Source organism: Thamnophis elegans, chromosome 2, assembly GCF_009769535.1.
Source record: "Thamnophis elegans isolate rThaEle1 chromosome 2, rThaEle1.pri, whole genome shotgun sequence".
Taxonomy (NCBI): Eukaryota; Metazoa; Chordata; class Lepidosauria; order Squamata; family Colubridae; genus Thamnophis; species Thamnophis elegans.
In genome coordinates this window covers 67020073-67041490 of record NC_045542.1, presented here as the reverse complement: position 1 = coordinate 67041490, position 21418 = coordinate 67020073, and the positions used below count along the sequence as shown (strand labels likewise).

At 35.6% G+C, this 21418-nt stretch overlaps 2 protein-coding genes across 2 annotated transcripts; one reads left to right on the top strand and one right to left on the bottom strand.

Moving 5' to 3' along the window:
- Positions 1-4617: 4617 nt before the first annotated feature.
- LOC116504502 (WD repeat domain-containing protein 83-like) lies at positions 4618-10493 on the bottom strand. Its single transcript, XM_032211533.1, is given in 11 exon segments — positions 4618-4992; positions 4995-5052; positions 5782-5896; positions 6423-6531; positions 6973-7040; positions 7407-7515; positions 7518-7532; positions 7616-7664; positions 9198-9303; positions 9871-9991; positions 10327-10493. Coding segments are annotated over 11 exon segments (945 nt in total). The 5' UTR covers positions 10430-10493; the 3' UTR covers positions 4618-4900.
- Positions 10494-12293: 1800 nt separating this feature from the next.
- On the top strand, positions 12294-21113 carry LOC116504503 (protein Asterix). Its single transcript, XM_032211534.1, has 4 exons — positions 12294-12444; positions 15920-16025; positions 17717-17814; positions 20879-21113. Exons 1-4 carry the CDS (start codon positions 12395-12397, stop codon positions 20943-20945), a joined length of 321 nt encoding a protein of 106 aa, XP_032067425.1. The 5' UTR covers positions 12294-12394; the 3' UTR covers positions 20946-21113.
- Positions 21114-21418: the final 305 nt, after the last annotated feature.

The window sequence follows — 21418 nt, the reverse complement described above, 5'->3', positions numbered from 1 at the left end:
TAGTAAGTTTACCTTTGTTCTTGAACAAAAGAAAAAGTAACTGTAAGGTTAATAAATAGAAACAAATGGCAAAAGCTAAATAAGAATTTAAGAAAGATATAAATGCCAAAATCATGTCTGATTTACTTTGACCATGTCACACATGGAAAATTCACTGGAGAAGGCAATGAGGCTAGGAATGGTTAGTGGAACAAGAAGGGCAAGCAAAGAACATGCTGGGTTGATAACATTAAATCTGATACAAAGTGAATATCCAACAATTGAAAGAAGCTGTGCTTGACAGGATAGCATGGAGAGCAGTTGCTGATAAAATTGCCAAGAGTCAGACACCAACTAAATGGATAAAGCAGCAACAACAGGATGCCAAAAGGGCAAGAAACATTAGGAACTATAGGACTTTGCTAAAAAGATTTTGGGGAAATTAATAAACAATTCCTTCATGGGGATACTATTTTATTTAGTCTATCCAAATAACAGAGATATAAGTCTTTATGATTTCAGAAAACACACACTAGAAGGCAGGAAAATAAAAAAAGGCTGTTTTTAAATTGGAGAGTAGTATTGGATTGGAAGAAATGACAGATAATACTGTGAAGTGTGAATCATTTCAAGATACTTGAAGAATGGACCTATTGTAGCTGCAATGTCAGAAATGTTTGCTTATGTGAATGTATAATTTAGAAAAGAAGAAAGGAAAGATGTAAAGAAAATGCTTTGAAAGACCTACATGATGAAGACTTGAAAAAGCGTAGGCAGATTTACTAGAAAATAAAGAAATACAAGATAGAGACCTCAGTTAATATGGAAATACAAATGATAAACCAAGATAATGTTCTGAATAACACTTCTTGATGAATTAACAAAAGAGGCTTGTTAAAGCCTTGAAGGAACTTTAGAGATGGAAAAAAGAAAAAAGAAAGGAAGATCAAAATCTAAAACAGCATTTCAATGAATCAAAATCGACCATTGTTAGAATTTAAAACCAATTTGTTTTACTATGGTTAAATCAAAATAATTTGATAAATGGACTGAAAAAGTTAATAATTTCTGGATTTGCAAATGGATAAGTGATGAGCTGTGGGAAGAGCGCAGTGGGGAGATCAAAAGTTTTTACTACCAGTTCTGTGGGTGTGGCTTTGTGGGTGTGGCCTTGTGGGTGTGGCAGAGGAAGGATACTGCAAGATCCCCATTCCCTCCCCACTCTCAAAATTTCCACTACCAGTTCTCCAGAACCTGTCAGAACTGGCTGAATACCACCTCTGGAAGAGAGATATGCATGCAAGGGGGAAGAAACATTACGCTTCTACTTGTGATAAAGATTAGTCACTTCTTTAACTATTTTTTAAAAAAATTCTCTTTTATTACTTCTTTGTATTCTTTCTCTTTTCATTTACTCTCTCCCCTTCTGAATTTGGTTTGTATTTATTTTTAAAACTGCAAAAAATTACTTTAAAAAATTAATTATTCTATCAAAAAGATTTGAGAGGGAAGGGAGTCTGTGAAATATATGTTAGATCCAAAGAGAATGTTAATTATTTATTTGTGGCATTATATTGCTTCTTAGAATATAATCTTTAAAATAATATTTGCAGAAAACCTTGGCTATGTTCATAAGCATACAGAATTTCCCCAAATGATTGAAAAACTACAAAATGGGTAGATGGGTAGGATAGAACTGGAAATTTAGATTCTAGACAATAAACAACAAATATAATGTAAATTGGCAGATTCTAATAATTTCTTGAAAGGGATCTGGCTGAAAGTATATAAAATGTTTAATATGTTTGACATATTAATAATATGTAAAACATATTAAATAAATAAAGGTTGAAATAGATTCTAATAGCTAGCCATTTTCTGCCCTATGCTAACAATATGGCTGGGCTGAGGAATTCTGGGAGTTGAAGTCCACAGGACAAAGTTGCTAAGGTTGGACGCTCCCATTCTAAACTAAAACTACCACTATTTAAATTTTTGCTTCTACTCTGTTGTCTTCATCTCTTCAATGATGTTAGATTCTTTTGAATGCTTTTAGCATGTACATATCAAAATAACTGCCTGGAAATAGCATTTACGGGGTGTAAACAGAAGATCTATCTCCCTATAATTAACTCTACTTTTTTTGCTCTTGATTACTTCATCTTTCTGGCTTTAAATGAAGAGTCAAGTTATAGGACCCGAATAAGGTGTGATTTCCTATTCTCCACAAAATCTTAGACTGATACCAGTTTCCATGTTACAGGACTCTTGGTCAAATTGACTTCAAACCGCCAATTGCTCCTCAGGTGCACTTGCCATTATATTATTATTATTGTATTGTATTATTATTATATTATTGAGCCATAGTGCAACACTAGGCGGCCAAAACACCAAGATAAGTTGAATTCAAGCATTCCAGATTACACTGATTATTAGTTTATAGCACTGTTCTGTGCCATTTTCTTGACTGAATGCAATGATTTAACCTGATTTCTTTGCTTAATCCGACTATTTCGAGACACCAAAACAAACCGTGTAGAAGTTTTGCCACCATGACTATGCAATGGATGGAATAATTTCAAATTAATTGAATGCCTGGTGTCCCTGCCACACCTATTACTATCTTGTGTTCCAACTAATCCTTTGTGTATCATGCACTAACTCAGCAACAGACAGTTTTGGTTTCCAAACCAGTAAAGTCAGTTTAAACAATATGGGAGAACACATGATCCCACAGGATATGATGCAATGACTAAGATGAGAAAATCTTATTTCATGCCATCCCTTTGTTCAGCTGTCTACCGGGATTCATAAGAACCAATCTGTGGCACTAACTGTAGAAATTAAGTAGAATAAGAGCAACCCAGAGATGGTTCCTTATATAACCATGAAGCTTATTTAAGCAAGTAACCTTTTTAAAAAAAAATATAGAGTTGGAAAAGATGTTCCATATAAAAAATGTCAAGAGAACAGGTTTAGAGGGCATTTAATATTTCTACACGGTAATCTGATTTTATGAGAGCCAGTTTGGTGTAGTGATTAAGGTATCTGTCTAGAACTCAAGAGACTATGAGTTCTAGTCCTGTCTTAGACACAAAGGCAGCTGAGTGATTAGGCTAGTTACTTTCATTCAAGCCTAGGAAAGAAGCAGTGGCAAACCTTCCCAAGAAAATGCAGGGATTTCTTCAGGCAGTCTCCAAGTCTTGGACATGATTGAACAGAAGAAAAAAAATCTTATTTATAAAAGAAGACAACCACAATTTTCTTTCTCTCCCAGAACCACAGTTGATTGCTGCATTTTGTACAGCATTTTATCAGGAGTAAAGGGTATAAATTTTATTAGCATTAAGGTATCTAGATGTAGTAGTGTTGCAATGTTGATATAATGCATACTTTTGCACTTTGCAGGTTTTTTCTATTGGCTTTCCTCAACTGGTGCCTTTCAGATTAGTCATGCTATCTGGGGATGGTAACGGTTGTAAAATCCAATGGATTTTAAAGCATGAAATTAAAGAAGACTGGATGTTTAATACTTGAAGTCTTTTTATTACAGCAACTGCAATAACTGAAACAGAAATACTTTACTGACCTTAAGTTGCTGGACTGATTTCTTTAAAATCAGTTTTTTTCTAATTACTTTCGAGCAGCAGAGAGTGGCATGAATATTGAACACTTCAATAAGAACACATCTATTTCTTATAATTTCATGTTTATTTATATAGAAAAGCATTTATTTATGCAGAAAAGCAGGAAAAACCCATTCAATTTATTTTAATGCCTTAAAATACTTAGGGAAAGAGATCTGTCTTCTCAAAGGCACATTGAATATATAATAATAGAATTAAGCAGCTGAGTGGACCGCTAAAACATACTTTTAAATCCAAGTAGCCACAGGAATAGATACCCACAATAAAAAAAATATGTTTCTACTTATTTATATATAACTGGTGCAAATCTTAAAATGTAGTAATTCTGGGAGGAGAATTTTAATTTATTTAGCACCTATATAATTCTGGCTTCAGTTGTTTGAAATCAAAGGCAGTAAATATACTCCCAAGAAAATAGTAACTTGATCTGTTCATACCATTCTCTTCCATTTCCAGGGTTCAGCCTGAATTCCACACTAACACACAGCATATAACCTTTTAATTTGAACTCAAATCATCCAATTTAAAAAATACTATATTTCTATCAAGGAGATTGAGCTCCCTAGAAAAGTTCAAGTTAACATTTGAACTTCCTGGAGCCTTCTAAAAACATTTTCTTCAATATCTGTCATTAACAATCTGTAACATTAAGGATTTTTCTATTCAGATGCAAAATTAAAGACATGCATGTAGCAGATGACTAACCAAGCAGATGTGACCCAACAAGGTCTGAGCATTTCTTAACCTCAGCAATCAAAATATTTTTCATGTCATTTTAAACAAGTAAAGAACTAAGAGTAAGAAACTTATATTTCTTTTCAAGATTACTTTATTTTTACAGTGACAATTTCAATTAATGTATCTGTCCAAGTGAAGAATCAGGACCAGTGTTTATATAGTTTAAGCATCTCAGCCATGATAACTTACAATAAAACAATGCTCACATACCATTTAAACGGTATTTACTTCTAATCCAGAAATATCCAATTTAAAAAATAAACTGATTACTTGACTAATGTCTGTAATACATAGGCTGAATTTAAAAATACTGTCACTTAAAGCAAGGAAACATTTGAACCATGAAAGCTCAAGGGCAGCTTTCAGTCAGGCTGTCTCTACAGAAGAAGCACAGTCCAAATTATGCTCCATCCTTCCTCCTGAAAGCAAAGTACATATAACTGTACTCAGAATAAAATTGTAAGAGAAATGCACCAGAGAGATCCATCATCCTGTATCTGCAGTCTTGCTCAGTGCAGTCACAAAGGCAATGTTAGTCATGTAGGCACACCTTCCTCAGCTGTGTAAGATTCTTCTCTCCAACACTGAACAAGACCCCCTGCAGCAGTGAGTAGGCAGGTTTCAACTGATGGAAGGACAGTGACTGGACAGCAGTATTGCACACAGGCAAGGCCAGAACAAGGGAGCCCTATGGGAGAGAAAAGGACAAAATGTAGCTACTTCATTCACAAAACCTACAGAGGACAGAGATTACCTACGGATATATTATTTGCACAACTGTTATCACCACATAGCCTGGTACAAGGAAAATCTGACTTGCAGGACTGCTTGTGACAATGTCCTCTTATTAACCAGCATGATCTTAGAGAAGAAAATTGGGCAAGGGATTAGGACAGGTAAACCACTAGCAAGGCCAGTTATTTCATAGGAATAATATTAAGAAGAAATTGTCCACATTTGATAATCTGAATTGAAAAAAAATGCTACCTAACTCAAGAATAGAAATAAAGAATGTTCACCTTTTACGAATATAAGCATTTCTATGCATAAACTTGCATAGAAATGCTTGATTCATGAACTTTAAATATATAATACCTGGATCACTTGTATCAAGTGTCATTTACCTCTTAGATTAAAAAACCTTCATTGATACTGCTGTCTTTATTATATTGTAATTAGGTCCATTTAAACTACTAAGTAAGACCAAATGAAACAAACCAATAAAAACAATTATTTCAGTTCCAATTTACATCTCTGTTTTCTACTGATCATTAGTGGGTGCTGAGGAAAAAGGGTGTGGCTTTCCAACACCCGTCCAACCAAGTAGAATTTTGGTTACACCGGTGATTGGCTAACTATAAAGTCAAATGATTACCTCAAAGAAAAGCCCTTGATTTTCCCAGCTAATCCTATTTACCTCAACTAGATCCCAGAAATAGACTTTTCCATCTTCTGAGCAGCTCCCAATATGTGTGTCTCTTTCACTTAGACAGCAATCCATCTTGTATGTTACATTCTTGTGGCCGGTGTAGCTGGAGATACAATTGGGAGAAAAAGGAGATTATTCCTGACCATCTTGGAAGATGTTTCTCCATCAAGCCTCCTGAAGCTGCTACCAATTCTTGGGTGAATAGGAAGTTAATTAAAAAAGGACACCATTACAAAATTTGACACAAACTTATTCATAGCCACAGAAGATCTTTACTATATACATTAAAGTCTATTACATAAATACATTTTTCCTTAACTCAATAATTAGGGGAAATGTCTAAATGTGTATAAAATATTTACCGTATGTGTATTTAAAGAATTGGATCTTGGTCTTCAGCATGTGCTCATACTTCTGTACTGGGAATAGAGTCAACCTTAGTCTAAGTGCTAAAGCAGGGGTGTCAAACTCGCATCATTATGGCAGTGTCATGTGATATATTGTGACTTTCCCCCTCTTCGCTAAACTGGGCATGGGGCGGGGCCAGAGCATGTCGCATCTGGCCTGTGAGTTTGACAGCCCTGTGCTAAAGGAAGCGTTACAGTTAACAATGAAAAGTGTTTGCTTACTCTCCTAGTAGCTCGCCTGTATCCTTGTCCAGCAACCGCAGTGTAGAATCCAAGCTAGCAGCTAGTGTGCATTGCCCATCCTTGCTGAAACATACACAGGTAATGGGACCTATAATGAAAACATAGCAATGTTGGATGTTATTGCTTCATGCAGTGGATACAAGGGTCTATGTGCATGAAGAAGAAAGAACCTGTTCAAAAAGAAATAAGAAGGTATAGTGGCTTGCAGGTATTACGCCAAGTACTGCTAAGAATATATGGATATACTGTATCATGGAGAAAATCAATGAGTCAACAGTGACAATGATTATATGAATTGATAGTGCATAATCATTAAATGTGGATGCAAGCCTGAAGATACAATTGATGTCCTTGCAGACACTTTTCAGTTTGAAGCTGATAGGAGTCTACCAAACAGAAAATGAAAAAAAACTAGTTATTTATCCAGCACAAGACAACTAAAGGTACCATATCCCACAACAAAGTGACATCTTCAAAAATATAGTTCTCCCTTCAGCAGTTTATTGGATATTCCATATACAAAACTTACTTCCAATGTAGTCTGCGCAGAGTTCTCCAGCACGGAGGTCATAACGTCGGACACGTCCATCCACAGAACTGGAAAACAACAGAGAAAATACTTAGATCCTGAAGTTGAAAACTATGCACTTCAAAAATATCTGTTCTCAAACCAAAACATATGTCCTTGTACCCTATGACTTGTTATAAGTGAGTTTGGATTATGGAATTAGGAAAATTTCCAGTACAGTTGTACACATGTTCGTTCATCTTCTCACATTTTAGCAAAAATTGATACATGGTTTACATTCTGTTCCAAAAGGGGGAAACATTATTTGTTTTAAATGAAAACAGACATGGAAAAGTTGATAATACTTAACATCTTCTCTAAAATAATCTATTCTGGATTTAGCAAAGCACCAAATTTGCCTTTTCCAGTTCAAACTTCATCCTATCCTCCTTTACCCTGTAAGAATTTCATAGTCTGAGACTTTCAGACTGGAGATGCCATCTTTGGCTTCATCCAAGATTTGGACTGGATCTGGTCTGCGAGAACGACAGTCCCAACAACGACACTGGAGTCAATGGAACCTGCAGGAAAGTAAAGATCCATGCTAAATAAAGGCTAGGATGAACAATCTAAAAGCAACATAGAAGGCAAGCAAATTTTTTACCTGAAAGAATTACAGTGCCCTCCTCATTGAACTGGACACAATTCACCTTCTGTTCAGTTGAAAAAAAGGGAATATAAAAAGATTAGAACTTGCTATTGTTCTCAACTTATATTTAACTTCCCATTTTTGGGAGCTGAGCTTGAGGAGTGTGTACAAGTCTGCATTATTTTCCCATTCCCTTGCCCTTCAATACTTGAACTGTTGCAAACTTTATTAGTAGCTGGAATTCCGTACATTTATCTCCTTTATTATTTCATCAATAGCTGTGCAAAGTATTTGAAGGTAAAATGTATTAGCATGAGTGAAACATTCTTTCTCAAACTGCTGAGGCAACCATATCCACTAGGAAACTCACCATGACTGCTTAAGCATATTTTCTTGGTTGTCACTGCTATTTTGTTTTGCCAACAGACCCAGTAGAATTTTGTCTGTTGTGCTCGGAAACAATTTCAAGGAGAGATGCCTTATTCACATCTATGTTCTTTGCAACACATCCTTCAAATGTTTGTACAGCCATACTTCTATCCCTCACCACAGCTAGTCAAACTTAGTAGTTTCATAACTACTAGGCATTATACCTTTCCTTAAATACTCTCATCAGTACCACGGTACAATTTTTTATCACTCCTACTTATTGCCACCCACTATAATCCTCAGCCAGAGACCTTAGTATCAGGTGTGCATAGGTATATTTATTGGGTTTACATTTTTCCAATAAGATGCAAACACAAGCATACTGAGCAAAAATTAAAATATTCCATTTAACTACGCTCATGAAAAGAACAATAAGCTGTCATAATAATTTTCCCAACTCAGAATACTACAACAGGCTAAATACTTGTGGAGGCACATGATAAAAACAACATCTGTGCGCCTCATAGCAAATGTGCTACTGAACTCACAATTCCTTACTTAAAACCTCAACTTCCCCTCAAAAAATGTAAGATCACTGAATCTACTTGTGAAAAAATTTCATGTTGACACTGCCTCCTATAGACCATGCTGAGGCTTGTACTTTACAGTATTGGCTCACTGTATGGCAGCCCATATAAGTACAAACAGTTACATAACTGCTGAACAAGCAAACAATGGCATTTTAGAAAGGTTCCTCTTTTTTGTAAAGTTTCTTGGAAGAAGAATGTTGAAATGCGGAAGCTATTGGGGCAGATATATTCTAAGAAAATTCACTATGAGACACAGAGTCTTTCCTCTTCCATTTCTTATGTACAAAACCAATAATTCCTTATTTAGCAAATCAACTAGTGTCTTGCATTTTTTTTATCTGAGAATTACAATTCCATTTCTATAATTTTGTTTTCCTTATCCCTGTCTTCAGTAAAATTTGACTTATTCCAGCCAATTCTGAGTTCCACCCCAGCTTTTTATCTCCATTTACAAACATTTATATTATATTTCACATGGGCTTCTGCCAACCAGGAAAAAAAAATCAGGGATTCCAAGGCTCTCAGAAGCAGAACACATAATTGTTATCCTCTAAGGTAGAAACTCAGAAGAATTCATATTTCAAAAAGACATAATCTTCTCATTTTCCAAGCATCTCAAAAGACAAAATACATCTTACCCCTGCATGGCCACGGAATTTGCGAATTACTTGGCCTGTGGCAACATCCCACAGTACGACTGTTTTGTCTGCTCCACATGAACAAAGTTGGCTGTTATCAAATGACCTAAGGAAAACACAGATAAAGAGGGCAATAGAAAAAGCAAGAGAAATAATTTTCCTTAGTATCTAAATAAAGAGTATTTTTTCTTTTTAAAAGCTGTATATGCACATTTTCCATTGTAATGTGTAAGTGTAGAATATATACTGAGCTTCTCAGTTTTTTTAAACGTAAGAGTCATTTTAACAGCAAAAAAAGGTTTAAATGAATGGACAAGATTTAAAATATGAACATGAGTAGAATTTCCTGGACATTTACTATATCATTTTTTTCCTTACTCAAACTTTATAGAAACACACTTTTACGTAAGAGTAATATTTACATTTTTAGTGTTATAGTAATTTTTTCAGACAGTTTTGTTACGTTCATTATAGTTATGTCAATATTTTCATTTATTTTTATTTCATTATATATTCATCATTACATATTTGTATTTTTCAAAATAATATTTTTGTAAAGTTCCTTCCCCATCATCTAATCCAGTTATTTTAAACTTTCTTAAAGTATTTCAGTATTTTCAAAATAGTTGGATTTTTTTTTTAATAAAGTGGATCCACTTCCCCTAGTTCCTACCCTGCAGCATCTAGGACTTCATAGCCATGGCCACAATATGTCTTGAGGAGAGTCCCTTTGTGTGGGTTCCAAAGCTTGAGTGATTTGTCACTGCCACAGGTGAGACAGTAATTTCCATCCACTGAGAAAAAGAAAAGTCTCATTTAATGTTAACTAGTTGAGTAAATTCAGGGAATCCCTGGAAGACAGTCAGTTTCATTTCGCTTAGAATGATGCAAATTCCACTATTCATTTTGCAATTTCAAACTTTTTGACCCAACAAGCAAGACACACCTCTCACTAGCTATCTTTCATAATCCTTACAACTGTTTCCTTGATCCACTCACAAGTTACTAAAAGCTTACAGTTATACACTATTAATTCTACATAAATATGCTTCTGAGTTTTCTCTAGTTCTAATAACTGAAAACTGGTATTCTATTCTATTCTATTTTATGCAATCAGAAATACACTCACCATTGAATCTCACTGCTCTTATAGCTCCTTGTTTACATTCTAATGTACCAAGCAATTTTTGGGGAAGCTCGGGTTTCTTGGGTTTGGGTTCTGGAAAGGCCATCACATAGATGTAGCTTGATTGCTAAATTAAATCCACATGTATAATACTGAACCTCCACAGCAAATCTCTAGAATCAGGAATATCCCAAGGCAGACTGATGCATTAGGCCTATGTTGCTTCTGGGTACTTGTTGCCTCCCGAATTGCATTACCTTATTGCAAAATAGAAGACACACAGAAAACATTTGTCAGTTGCAATCTCTTTGAGCAATCAATTTTGTTTCAAAAATAACATATCAAAATAGATTACTTCAGTCAATGGCTACTTACTAAACCAAGTCAAACATGTACTCTACATTTGCTCTGCTGAAGCAACATAAATATCCCCCGGTATTGAATGTAAAACATCTATTTGGGAAGCTGCTGAATAACAATATGCGAGTCTTCTTGAGGCTGTCAGCATCCTCCGATTTCACACCACTTATCTTTACAAGTCTAGCTTGCTTAAGCATACATAGGGCACTTTAAACTTTCAGAAAGGTCTGCTGAGCATGCTCTTCCTTCAAAACCTTTCAGCTTTACTTCTCTAGGCATTAAAGTAACACTTAATTGTTCTTTATGGTATCTTTCTAACATGGCAGCTGTAAAAGTAGTTCCCGACTTACAACCATAATTGAGCTCAAATTTATGTTGCTCAGTGAGACATTTGTTAAGTGAGTTTGCCCAATTTACAACTTTGCTTACCACAGTTCTTAAGTGAATCATTGGTTGTTAAATTAATAATCCAGTTGTTAAGTGGATCTGGATTCCCCATTGACTTGTTTATCAGAAGGTTCAAAAGGTGTTCACATGATCTGGGGGACACTGCAACTGTCATAAACATGAACCAGTTGCCAAGCATCCAAATCTTGGTCACGTGACCATGAGGATGCTGCAATGGACATAAATGTGAAAAAATGGTCATAAGTCACTTTTTTCAGTGATATTGTAACTTAAAAAGGTAACTAAATGAACTGTTGTAAGTTGAGAATTACCTGTATTGGACTAGGGGAGGTAAGGACTGAAACCATTTTTATTAGACCAACTGAAGATTCACAAAACCACAAGTATTTTAATGCTCAAAAAGTATCAGGCAAAATGACCAAGCATTCAGGATAAGCAGGCAAGGAAAGAAACATTGGGGATGGTATTTGATTAGGGTTACAAATAACCGGACAACCACTAGTTGGCAGCAATGATCTAGCCAAATTTCCTTTTTTGTTTCCATCAAATGTCTATGGAGATTCTCAGTCATCCAGGTCATGGTTGTCCCAAAGGTGCCCCCCCCCCCTTGCCAGAGCTGAAGAAGCTTCTTGGATGAGAAGCGAAACGTCTTCAAAGAAAAACAAGAAAGTCCAGTTGAAAAAAAGCACCTTTGGGTTTCCGTCGTAGTAGACGATGCTACTAGATGGGAAAATCTCCGGGTAGTCAAATGGAGGTTTTTTTATCAGGCAGAGGATTGGGGGGGGGGGGGGAGGTAGGCTTTACCAGGGATCCTTTCAAAGGACAAATTTTGTATATGTATAAGAAGTCATCTATTGAAAGTAAACCTCTCTCCTACCAACCCGCCTCTTCGTCTTCGAATCATGGAACTATGCATGTTGGGAAATCGTTCACATTTCTTAGTAACCTCTTGCAGATTTTACTTACGAAATAGCAAGAAGGAAGAAATGCAGGCGTCGACTCGCCCATTCACACCTCCAACCTAGTTTCATTGGTTCCACCCCCTCTCGGCATACTTTCTTCAAGCGAGAAGGGAAGGGCTACAACATTCTTCCTCCTTCTCATCCTCCTCCAGAAATTTCAGTTTCAAGGCCTTTCCAGTGTCAACATAAGCGTGGACTCATAGGCCGGAACAAAATCGCCTAAACTCGGGGGTGTTACACTCTTAGTCACCCTCCCTGCGGCACTGAAAGGAAGCGGAAGTTGCTGCAGCCCCGAAAGGAGGTCGTTCTCGGCATAGTACTGTAGCCCGCGGCACAGTGGGATGTCTAGCAACAGTATGGCAGATCCGCGGCGTCCCAACCGCGTTCTCAGGTCAGGCTGCAGTGTGGGATGGGAGTTGGCATGGTAACGTCACGACTTGGGTCCGGAGTCGCTGTAGCACGGAAGGAGACGGAACGGACAAGTCACGCACGATGGCACGTGACTTGCCTGGGGTCACTATGGCAACATCGGAGCGAATGGAGGGGGGATCTGGCTACTGTCGTTTTAGGGACAGTTGTGGGGGGGAATCACATAGGGGGGGGGAAGAAAAGCTTACATAATGGCACGATCAGAATCTCCCTCGGTAGTTTCCTGGTACTGTTCAAAAGTTAGTGATGCTATAATTTGTATAATCGTATTAAACACGGTACTTAATATCCACAACTCCATGCCAATGAAAGACTGGAACTTTTCCTGAAAAATGGAATGCTTTGAAGTGTAATAGTATTATTTACTTTCAAGAGCTACGGTATATATACACCCTGTGGTAAATTAGCAGCTAACTTAAAACTCCCAGTTCCAGGTACAAAATACACAACTATGAAATGATAAGGAGAGCTAGAGTTTTTTCTTCTTCTTTGTAGCCCAGTTCCTTTAACTCTAGCCTAACTAGAGTAGTTGTACTAATTGGTGATTATGTAGAAAGGCCCAAGGATACTTAATATTACAACTTCAAAGAGAGGATAAATTGATACCTGAATAAAGCCTCTGAAAGCATAACATAGTTTGACACTGCTAATTTCAGACTAAAGCTTCAGTTCAGAGAAAAATGCATTGGTGTATTGAAATAAGATAGGCATGGCTCACGTCCTTTTATTTTAAGAGTGCCTTATTAAATTATGAGTATTTATGTTTGGTTGAGGTTTGACTATATTACTTGAATGTACAGGAGGGAAGAGGCAATATACCTTAGATAAAATTTTGGACATATTTTTTTGTGCATTATGTAGTGAAGTTTAGTAAAACCAAAAACTAGTAATTATGGTTTGAATTTCAGGAAGTAAATTGGAAAACTGAATGAAGAAATACAATGGAGTGGTTGCTTGTGTATGAATCTCTAAGTAGAATTATTGAACTGTCAAATTCATTTTTATGATTACATTTAAAAATGTAATCATAAATGCATATCAAGAAGGATATGAAAGAAGTTGGGGGAGGGTCATCTAATCCTTTGCTCATCACAGAGTTTGAGATTCCCAGTGAGAATGCAGCAATTGTTGTTATTACAAAAACACTCCCAATGTTCAAGTGAAATTTAGTCTCATGACTTCAACTCAGATCTGATCCTGATATTAATTTTGGTCTTATCTGAAATTAAGATAATGTACTTAAAGAAGTCTGATAATAGTTGATTTTTTTCCCCAGTAGTTTTTCTGGGTATTATTTTTGTTTAATCTCAACATTTAACAAATAACTAAGAGTAGATGGTGGTAACTAATACAGTAATGCCAAGTGGAGCAGTAGAAACACACCCACATTTAAATCTTGTTAAACTATGTAGTCAAATTAGGCTACTAAAAATCAGATTGTAGAATCCTATATATGGTAATTTATGGATATACCAATTGCGTTTAGAAGGATTTATATCCAAGTAAGTGTACAGCAAGTTGCAATTTTTTACCTGATTTGCAATCTCTCTGCATTGAGATGTTTTATGATTAAGGAATAATTTACACTGCTGCTTTTATTCTTTTCTGTTGAGCAAACTTTTGAACCACCCATGGGATGTCCAGGGCATACAACAAACTAAATAGGCCAATATAGTAAGAAGAAAGAATAGAAAAGAGCCCTATATCTTTTGCATGTTTTTGCTTAAGGAAGCCCCTTTTGTCAAAGGAATCCAATAAAAGACATAATTCATCTTGATTTCTGGCCCTTAAATGTTAGTTTTGCCTACATAGATAGTCTTTGGCTTATGTCATTCACTCAGTGACCATTCAGAATTGCAGCGGTACTGAAAAACTACACCACAAACTTACAACCAACCCTTGAAGTTCCAGCTGTTAGCTTTGCCTACACAGAGAGTACTTGGCTTACATTCATATGTTCATTAACCATTCAAAGATACAGTGGTGCTGAACCCACTGAAACTGACTTACAATCAGCCCTTGAAGTTCCAGCTGTTGCAGGATCCTATAGTTGTCTGATAATAATCTGGGAGCTTGGGTGCCCAACTCACAATTATGACATCACAGCAAGGCACATCCTGTGATTGCCATTTGCAGGCTATCATGCAAATTTTGTGTTAACAATCAATGAAAAGCTGGCAGGGAAGGTTGCAAGTCACTCCAGTAAGTCATTTTTTTCTGTCCCCCCCCATAAGAGCTCATTATGGACTATGAGATCCCAGAGATCTCATATTCTATAGTATACCCCAGACCCCCGCCTCACTGTAAATCAAGCCTGTTGCAGCACCTTTGCTGGCCCTCCTCAGCCTCTGACCTGCCCCCCTCCTAGTGCTTGCAGCGCCCCCTGTGGCACCTGTGCAATTCCTCCTTACTTGGGAGACCTACCTCTTGCCACTCCAGGGATTACAACAGAAACCAGGGCTGCCAGTATTGCCATCATTAAACAGTGCAATCTGGTGATATCATGTTTTATATCCACAACACTTAATGAAGGCAATTTTGTCCTAATTGCTGCCTTAATCTAAGTGCTACCTGTGTGAGCCTTACATATCGAACAGTTAACCAGTAATTCATAATATAGTTTTTATTATTCTATTTAATATGCTAGATTACACTTTAGCTACCAGAACTGGAGCAAGCAAGTCTATCATTAACAGAAGTGTTCACTAAGTGAAACTGCAACTATGTTTATATTCTTACTCCAGCTTTCCCCTATTTACAGACCTGTTGAGGGTCATAAATGTGAGGATTTGTAAAGTTACTTTTTCATCATGTCATAACTATGATGGTTACTAAATAAGGCAATTGCTAAATAAGAATTTCTTTTCCTCCCTTTCCATTCAATCATGTTTGATTCTCGGTGATTGCCTGGAAAAGTTCCTACAGTTTTCTTGGCAAGGATTTTCAGAAGTGGTTTACCATTGCCTCCTTCATAGGGTTAAGAAAAATGTCTAGACCAAGGTCACTCAGCTGGCTTTATAGCCGGATGCCTTAATCACTACACCAAACTGGCTTTCAAGCAAAGACTACCTGTACACAAATTTTATAGATTTAATTTACAGAGTTTAACTCATAATCCTGCTTTTCATTTTTTGTCCATATTAAAACAAGACTGTTCTCCCATTGTTCGGTCTTTATTATTTGAAGTGGTTGAAACAGAATACCCTTCATGAAAATTTAGAGTATGCTGAAGTATCACTTGGGGGAAAATACTAAATATTGATACCATTTCTTTTTCAAGCTTTTGACTTTGACCTTGTATGAAAGTTTTATTTTTTGCAGGGAAAGTAGCGTTTATGTTTTCCTCATCAGTTCAGAATTGTTGCTAGAAATATTTGTTTTGGATTTAATACAATGTAATACTTTTGCTTTTCCTTATAATGAATTTTTATTTGCAGATACAAGCCTCCAACTACAGAAAACAATCCTACTTTAGAAGATCCTACACCAGATTATATGAATTTGCTAGGGATGATTTTCAGCATGTGTGGCTTAATGTTAAAAGTAAGTATTAGAATACCCAGGTTTTGACCGAAAGACATCAAGAGCACTAACTGAACAAATCAAGTAAACTCTTTTACTGCTTACATATTATAATACAATTACTGAATTGCTATTGGATAGTATAGTTCTAGTATTTTGCAATAAAATCTGGATTATTCTTTGTAACTCCAGTTTTCTTTCTTCCCAGAGTTGAATTGGATTCATTAGACAATATTTTTCAGAAATTTTTCTGCCAACTTTCAAATGCTGACTAGTTACTATTTAACTTTCAGCAATAAATTAATAACTTAATGTTTCAATTTATATTAATTTGGAATTTATTTTTAACAGTTTTAACTAAATTTACATAGGCTATTTAAGATGTAGTGTAAATTATTCTAGAAGAAATCAAAACTGACTTTAAAATCTGTATAAGCATTGTGGAGCATTATAGATAATAGAATGGTTAAAATGAAATTCCTTTCATTAGAGGAATGCTTTGCTATGTATCCATGCTACAGGATATACATAAAGATATATCTTGTGCAAGGGCTCTTTTCATTAACTTCAGTTTGAGTCTCCCTAAGGGATCTGAATTGTGCCTAGAGGATAACGTGTTTTCTGTGTAAAAGTGATAATACCAATTAGCCATAGTACCATCATATATAAATGTTTTTGAAAATATGTCAATTACTTTACAACTCATTCAGATCTCAATTCTAGATTAAAATATTTTAAGAGTTTAATTATATCAGATCACTTCTTAGCATTAAGAGACACATTAGTAGTAATTCAACTGTATGCTTTGAATGGATGGCCTGTATGAAATAGCAATTATGGTTATGCAATCGAGAAGCCATCATCAAGTTAATATATATAGATATTCAGTTTAATTATGAGATGAATGTAAGTCTTAGTGTCATTTATTTGATTCTCAATCATCAGCATCTTTCTTTTTACAGATGGCCAAAGCATTATTAACATATCAATAATCCATACCTGTAATATGAAATCTTTTGACTACTGCTAAAATAATCTTAAGAGAGAGGGGGAGGGGGAGAGAGGGAGAGCTTTGCATGAATTTATATTTGAGGTGACACTATACAAAGTTTAGGAAAAATCCATAAAAACCTACATTGTAATAACTGTGTATTAAAATCTGTATTGTGCTTTTCAGAAATAATAAAATCTCTATCTGAATGTATGTAAAGATTCTCAGTCATCCAGGTCATGGTTGTTCCAAAGTTCTTTGGGATCTCTTTCTGAATGTATTAATAAAATGTTTTATAAATAAAATTGATAAAAAGACATTGATGTATTTTTCTACTCTTCCTTGGAAGTTCTGTGGTACTAATTCTCAGTATATATATTTTTCTTGTTAAGATTATTAAACCACACAACTTCATGTCAAATATATTTCTTTTGAAATTAGAATTTTCAGTTTATATTTCTCATTGATAATGGCATTTAATTCAGTAGAACCAACTGAAAAAGTATGAGTTCATTAATATATGACTTTATTTTTGTCATATGTATTTTATAAGTAACTTTGTCATTATGCTTTAGCAATATTTATTAATTTTTTAAACTGAAGGTTCCTGAGCTCGTAGGAAAAACGAAGTGGAATATTTATAATATTGTTAAACTTTAATAACTCTGATGTATCTGTCACCCCATGAGGTTCTCATCATATTTTTCCATGGTGTTTGCAGTTAAAATGGTGTGCTTGGATTGCTGTCTACTGCTCATTTATCAGTTTTGCCAACTCTAGGAGCTCAGAAGACACCAAACAGATGATGAGCAGTTTCATGTAAGCTGTGTTTTTACTTCTTTCAGACTTTTGCCAAGGTCTTCATTTCTGAATACATAGGTCTTGCTCTGGAAATACTTTCTCAGGAATGCTAATTACAAAGTTCTCAAAATTCCAAATATGCCTACTAGCCCCAAAAGCTGACTGATTCTTGTTTTTCTTTTGATTTGAGTAGCTTTCTCTCTGATAGTGAGTCATTTTATAATACTTATCTTCAAAGTAAAAACTGTTTTGCTTCTCATCAAAGTGTAGCATTGATGCTTTATGGTAGATTGATAATTGAAGCTGCCTTTTCTTCCTCCTTTCTGCTGAGTTTATACTCCTTTAACAACAGTGGAATACATCACCCACCGATAAGAAAAATGGCCAAATAATGAAATCTGGAAGACTAGCTTTTATGGTAAACCTTTATTAACTTCTGTTGCCTGAGCATCTCCATTTTGCCTCTTTTCCTCTAACATGTATGTGAGGGATTCAGACAAATTTGCCTCATTGTTCATCTTTCTAAAGGATTCTTTCATTAGAATTGAGATGGATGTTATATTTATGGACTAGATGCTACTTTAAAAATTACACTATTGAAAGGAAGTAGCAAATTTTACCTGATTGTAAAAAAGGTTTCTAGAAAAATGGATCTGGAGTTCATCCATGGAGAGAAAGCAATAATAGCATATTCCTTTGCCTCACTAGACATTCAAATTCTATTGGAAAACAATAGCCTAAGATTAAAAATCACCACAAGCTCCAGATCACCTCAGTGATCTGATTTCCAGACATTTTCATGTTTACATCTACAGTGAGGAAATGCCTGAAATATCAATGCCTTTGAAAATCAGATCAATTGGGAGATTCAACTTGCTTATTGAATTTAAACTCTTAACAGAGCTGCTTTTTATTTTTCCCCTGCTTAATAAGTTCTTATTTTATCCTTATTCAGTTTCCTTCAATCTTTTTTCTTCTCTTCCCTTCACAGTGCAACTACCACCTACTTGTATTTCCATTTTTCTTTTTCTTTTGCTATTTTATTGAAAAAAATGTCTGTACTCCTATTTTTGCATGAGGAAGTTTTCTGTGTATAAGTATGGTATGTTTATGTATGTGCAGATAGGAATCAATTATTATAAAGTGTGACCGGTAATTTTAATCAGTAATTACTGGATTTTTGTTGTTTTCTTCTTTTATGGAATAATCTGTTTCTACATAATACACAAGCTAATTCATACACAAATGTATTGAGAGAAGTAAATCTCCAGGACTGGTTGGCAGTCTTGGGTTTACAACACTATGAAATTGGGTAGTACATGGGATTGTTTATTTACCCTATTTTTCGGAGTATAAGACGAACCTTTTTCACTCAAAAAACAGGCTGAAAATCTGGGTGCGTCTTATACATCAAATACAGCATTTTTTTGCCTCCCAAAGCCCCGCCCTTCACAAAAATGGCCGTGCATAGCCTTATGAAGGCTTTCAGAGAGCTCCTGGGGGCTGTGGAGGGCAGAAATGAGCAAAAAATGGACTGTTTTTTGCCCCCCCCCCAGCAGCACTCTATAAGCCTCCATAAGACCATATGCATGCCATTTTTTTCACAAAAAATGGGCCTTTTTTTGCCTCCACCCCACCCCCCAGGAGCATTCTGCAAGCCCCCCCAAGGCTATTCATGTCTTTTATTTGAAAAAAACCGGGCTCATTTTTGTGAAAAACGGGCCATTTTGGGGAGGTTTGCAAAGTGCAAAAACTTTTTTCCCCCCTTTCGGAATGCTCTTTAGTTAGAATTACATTGATGAGAATTACATTGATCAAGTGCTGTGCCAGCAGAAACAAGTCTGCAGGTGCTGCAGGTTGTCAGATTTCCTTCTCCAGCACATGGATAAATATACCTGGAAACATCTATCTACATACCTTCTTACCTACCTACCAACTCCCTCTCTCTCTCCCTACCTACCTACTGTATTTCTCTCCCTTTCTCTCTCTATCCCTCTATCTACCTACCTACTCTCTCTCTCCCTACCTACCTACTGTATTTCTCTCTCTCTCTCTCTCCCTCCCTCCCTCCCCCCTCTATCTCTCTCCCTCTCTCTCCCTCTATCTACCTACCTACTTTTTTTAAAATTTGCCTCTTCAAAGCCTTGGTGCATCTTATACTCTGAAAAATACGGTATGGAGTTTTCCCTCTCTTTAACTCTTTCTTTTTTGAGGAGGAAGTGGGATTGCCTTTAATTGAAGATCATTCATAAGAGTGTCGTAATATCCTTTTCAGAATATTACAATGCAACCCTATGGCTTAAATACATCTGTCTGATATCACAATTACAAAGGGCAGGTATTGCCTCATGTCACTGCAGTCATATTATTTTCATTATTGGAGCTATCAGCAGATGCCTACGTGATCATCTTCCTTTCCAATAAATATGGTGTTTATCTAAGATTTTTATATTGTGGAAGCAACTCTCTGTTACAGTTTTCAAACTGTGGGGTTTCAATGAATGTGGAAATGCTAGATTTTTATCCTAGATTCCCTCTCTCTCTATTTGTGTCAACAGATTAAGTAATAAACTAACATTCTCCTTTTTTAGTTTGTCTTCTTGCCCATTGACCTTCTCTTTTTGAGGCTCTTTTGTTCCTTTTAGGATTATAATGCTCTAACAAGAAAATATTTGTAGATTCATGTTATTCTTTTCTCATAAAAGCTCTTATTTTCTTGATTGTAAAGTTTCAGTTCTTTTTGCCAACAAAAATCATACAGTTACTTTCAGTAACGACTAATGATTCTAAAGTTAATCACTTCTTGTTAATTTGGAAAGGTATTTGTTTTGTGAGCCACTACTATTAGGCAAATAGTTGAGGCTTTGAGGACAAGAAATGTTCATTTAGTTTCTCAGTTGCTAATTATTGCTGAGGAAAATACTTGCAAGAAATAAATTTAGACTGGTGTCAAATGCATATTCCTGAGCAAATATTTTTTGATTACTTATTTTGGAAAGCTGGGATAACTGTAATTAATTTTGATATTACTGTGGATAAAATGTTAAGGATTCTACATTAATTCTGTCACTATTTTTTTCAGGTTGTCTATTTCTGCTGTAGTGATGTCTTATCTTCAAAATCCTCAGCCCATGTCTCCTCCTTGGTGAAAAAAATAACCCTTTTCTTTAAAACTTATCTTCCCAAGTAGTTAGATTATCCTGTTCAGAGTAGAAGGTTTTCTTTTACAAGATAAATTTAATTGCACAGATATACCATTGCAACAGATTGGGAATGTTTACTTTGCTATATCAATAAAATAATTATTGTTAAATATGCATTGGCTACTTTGCCAAAATTTCTTAACATGTTAAGAATGCATCTTATTTGATTGCCAGTATAACTCTGGGCCAAGCCAATGTAAACAAAGAATTCTCAGTGTATTCCCTGGACTATTAGGAGGGTCTGCTCCATAGAAAAAAGAATCAGCATTGTCCAGGAATAAGTTTATTGTCAATAAATATATTTTAAAAATTGTTACTTGTAGCTAATTAGCATACAACAGAAATATCTTGGGAAATATAAAGCTTTTTGTACCTATAGAAGTAGGCAGCTTTTTCATAGCTTTTAATCAAAATAGCAT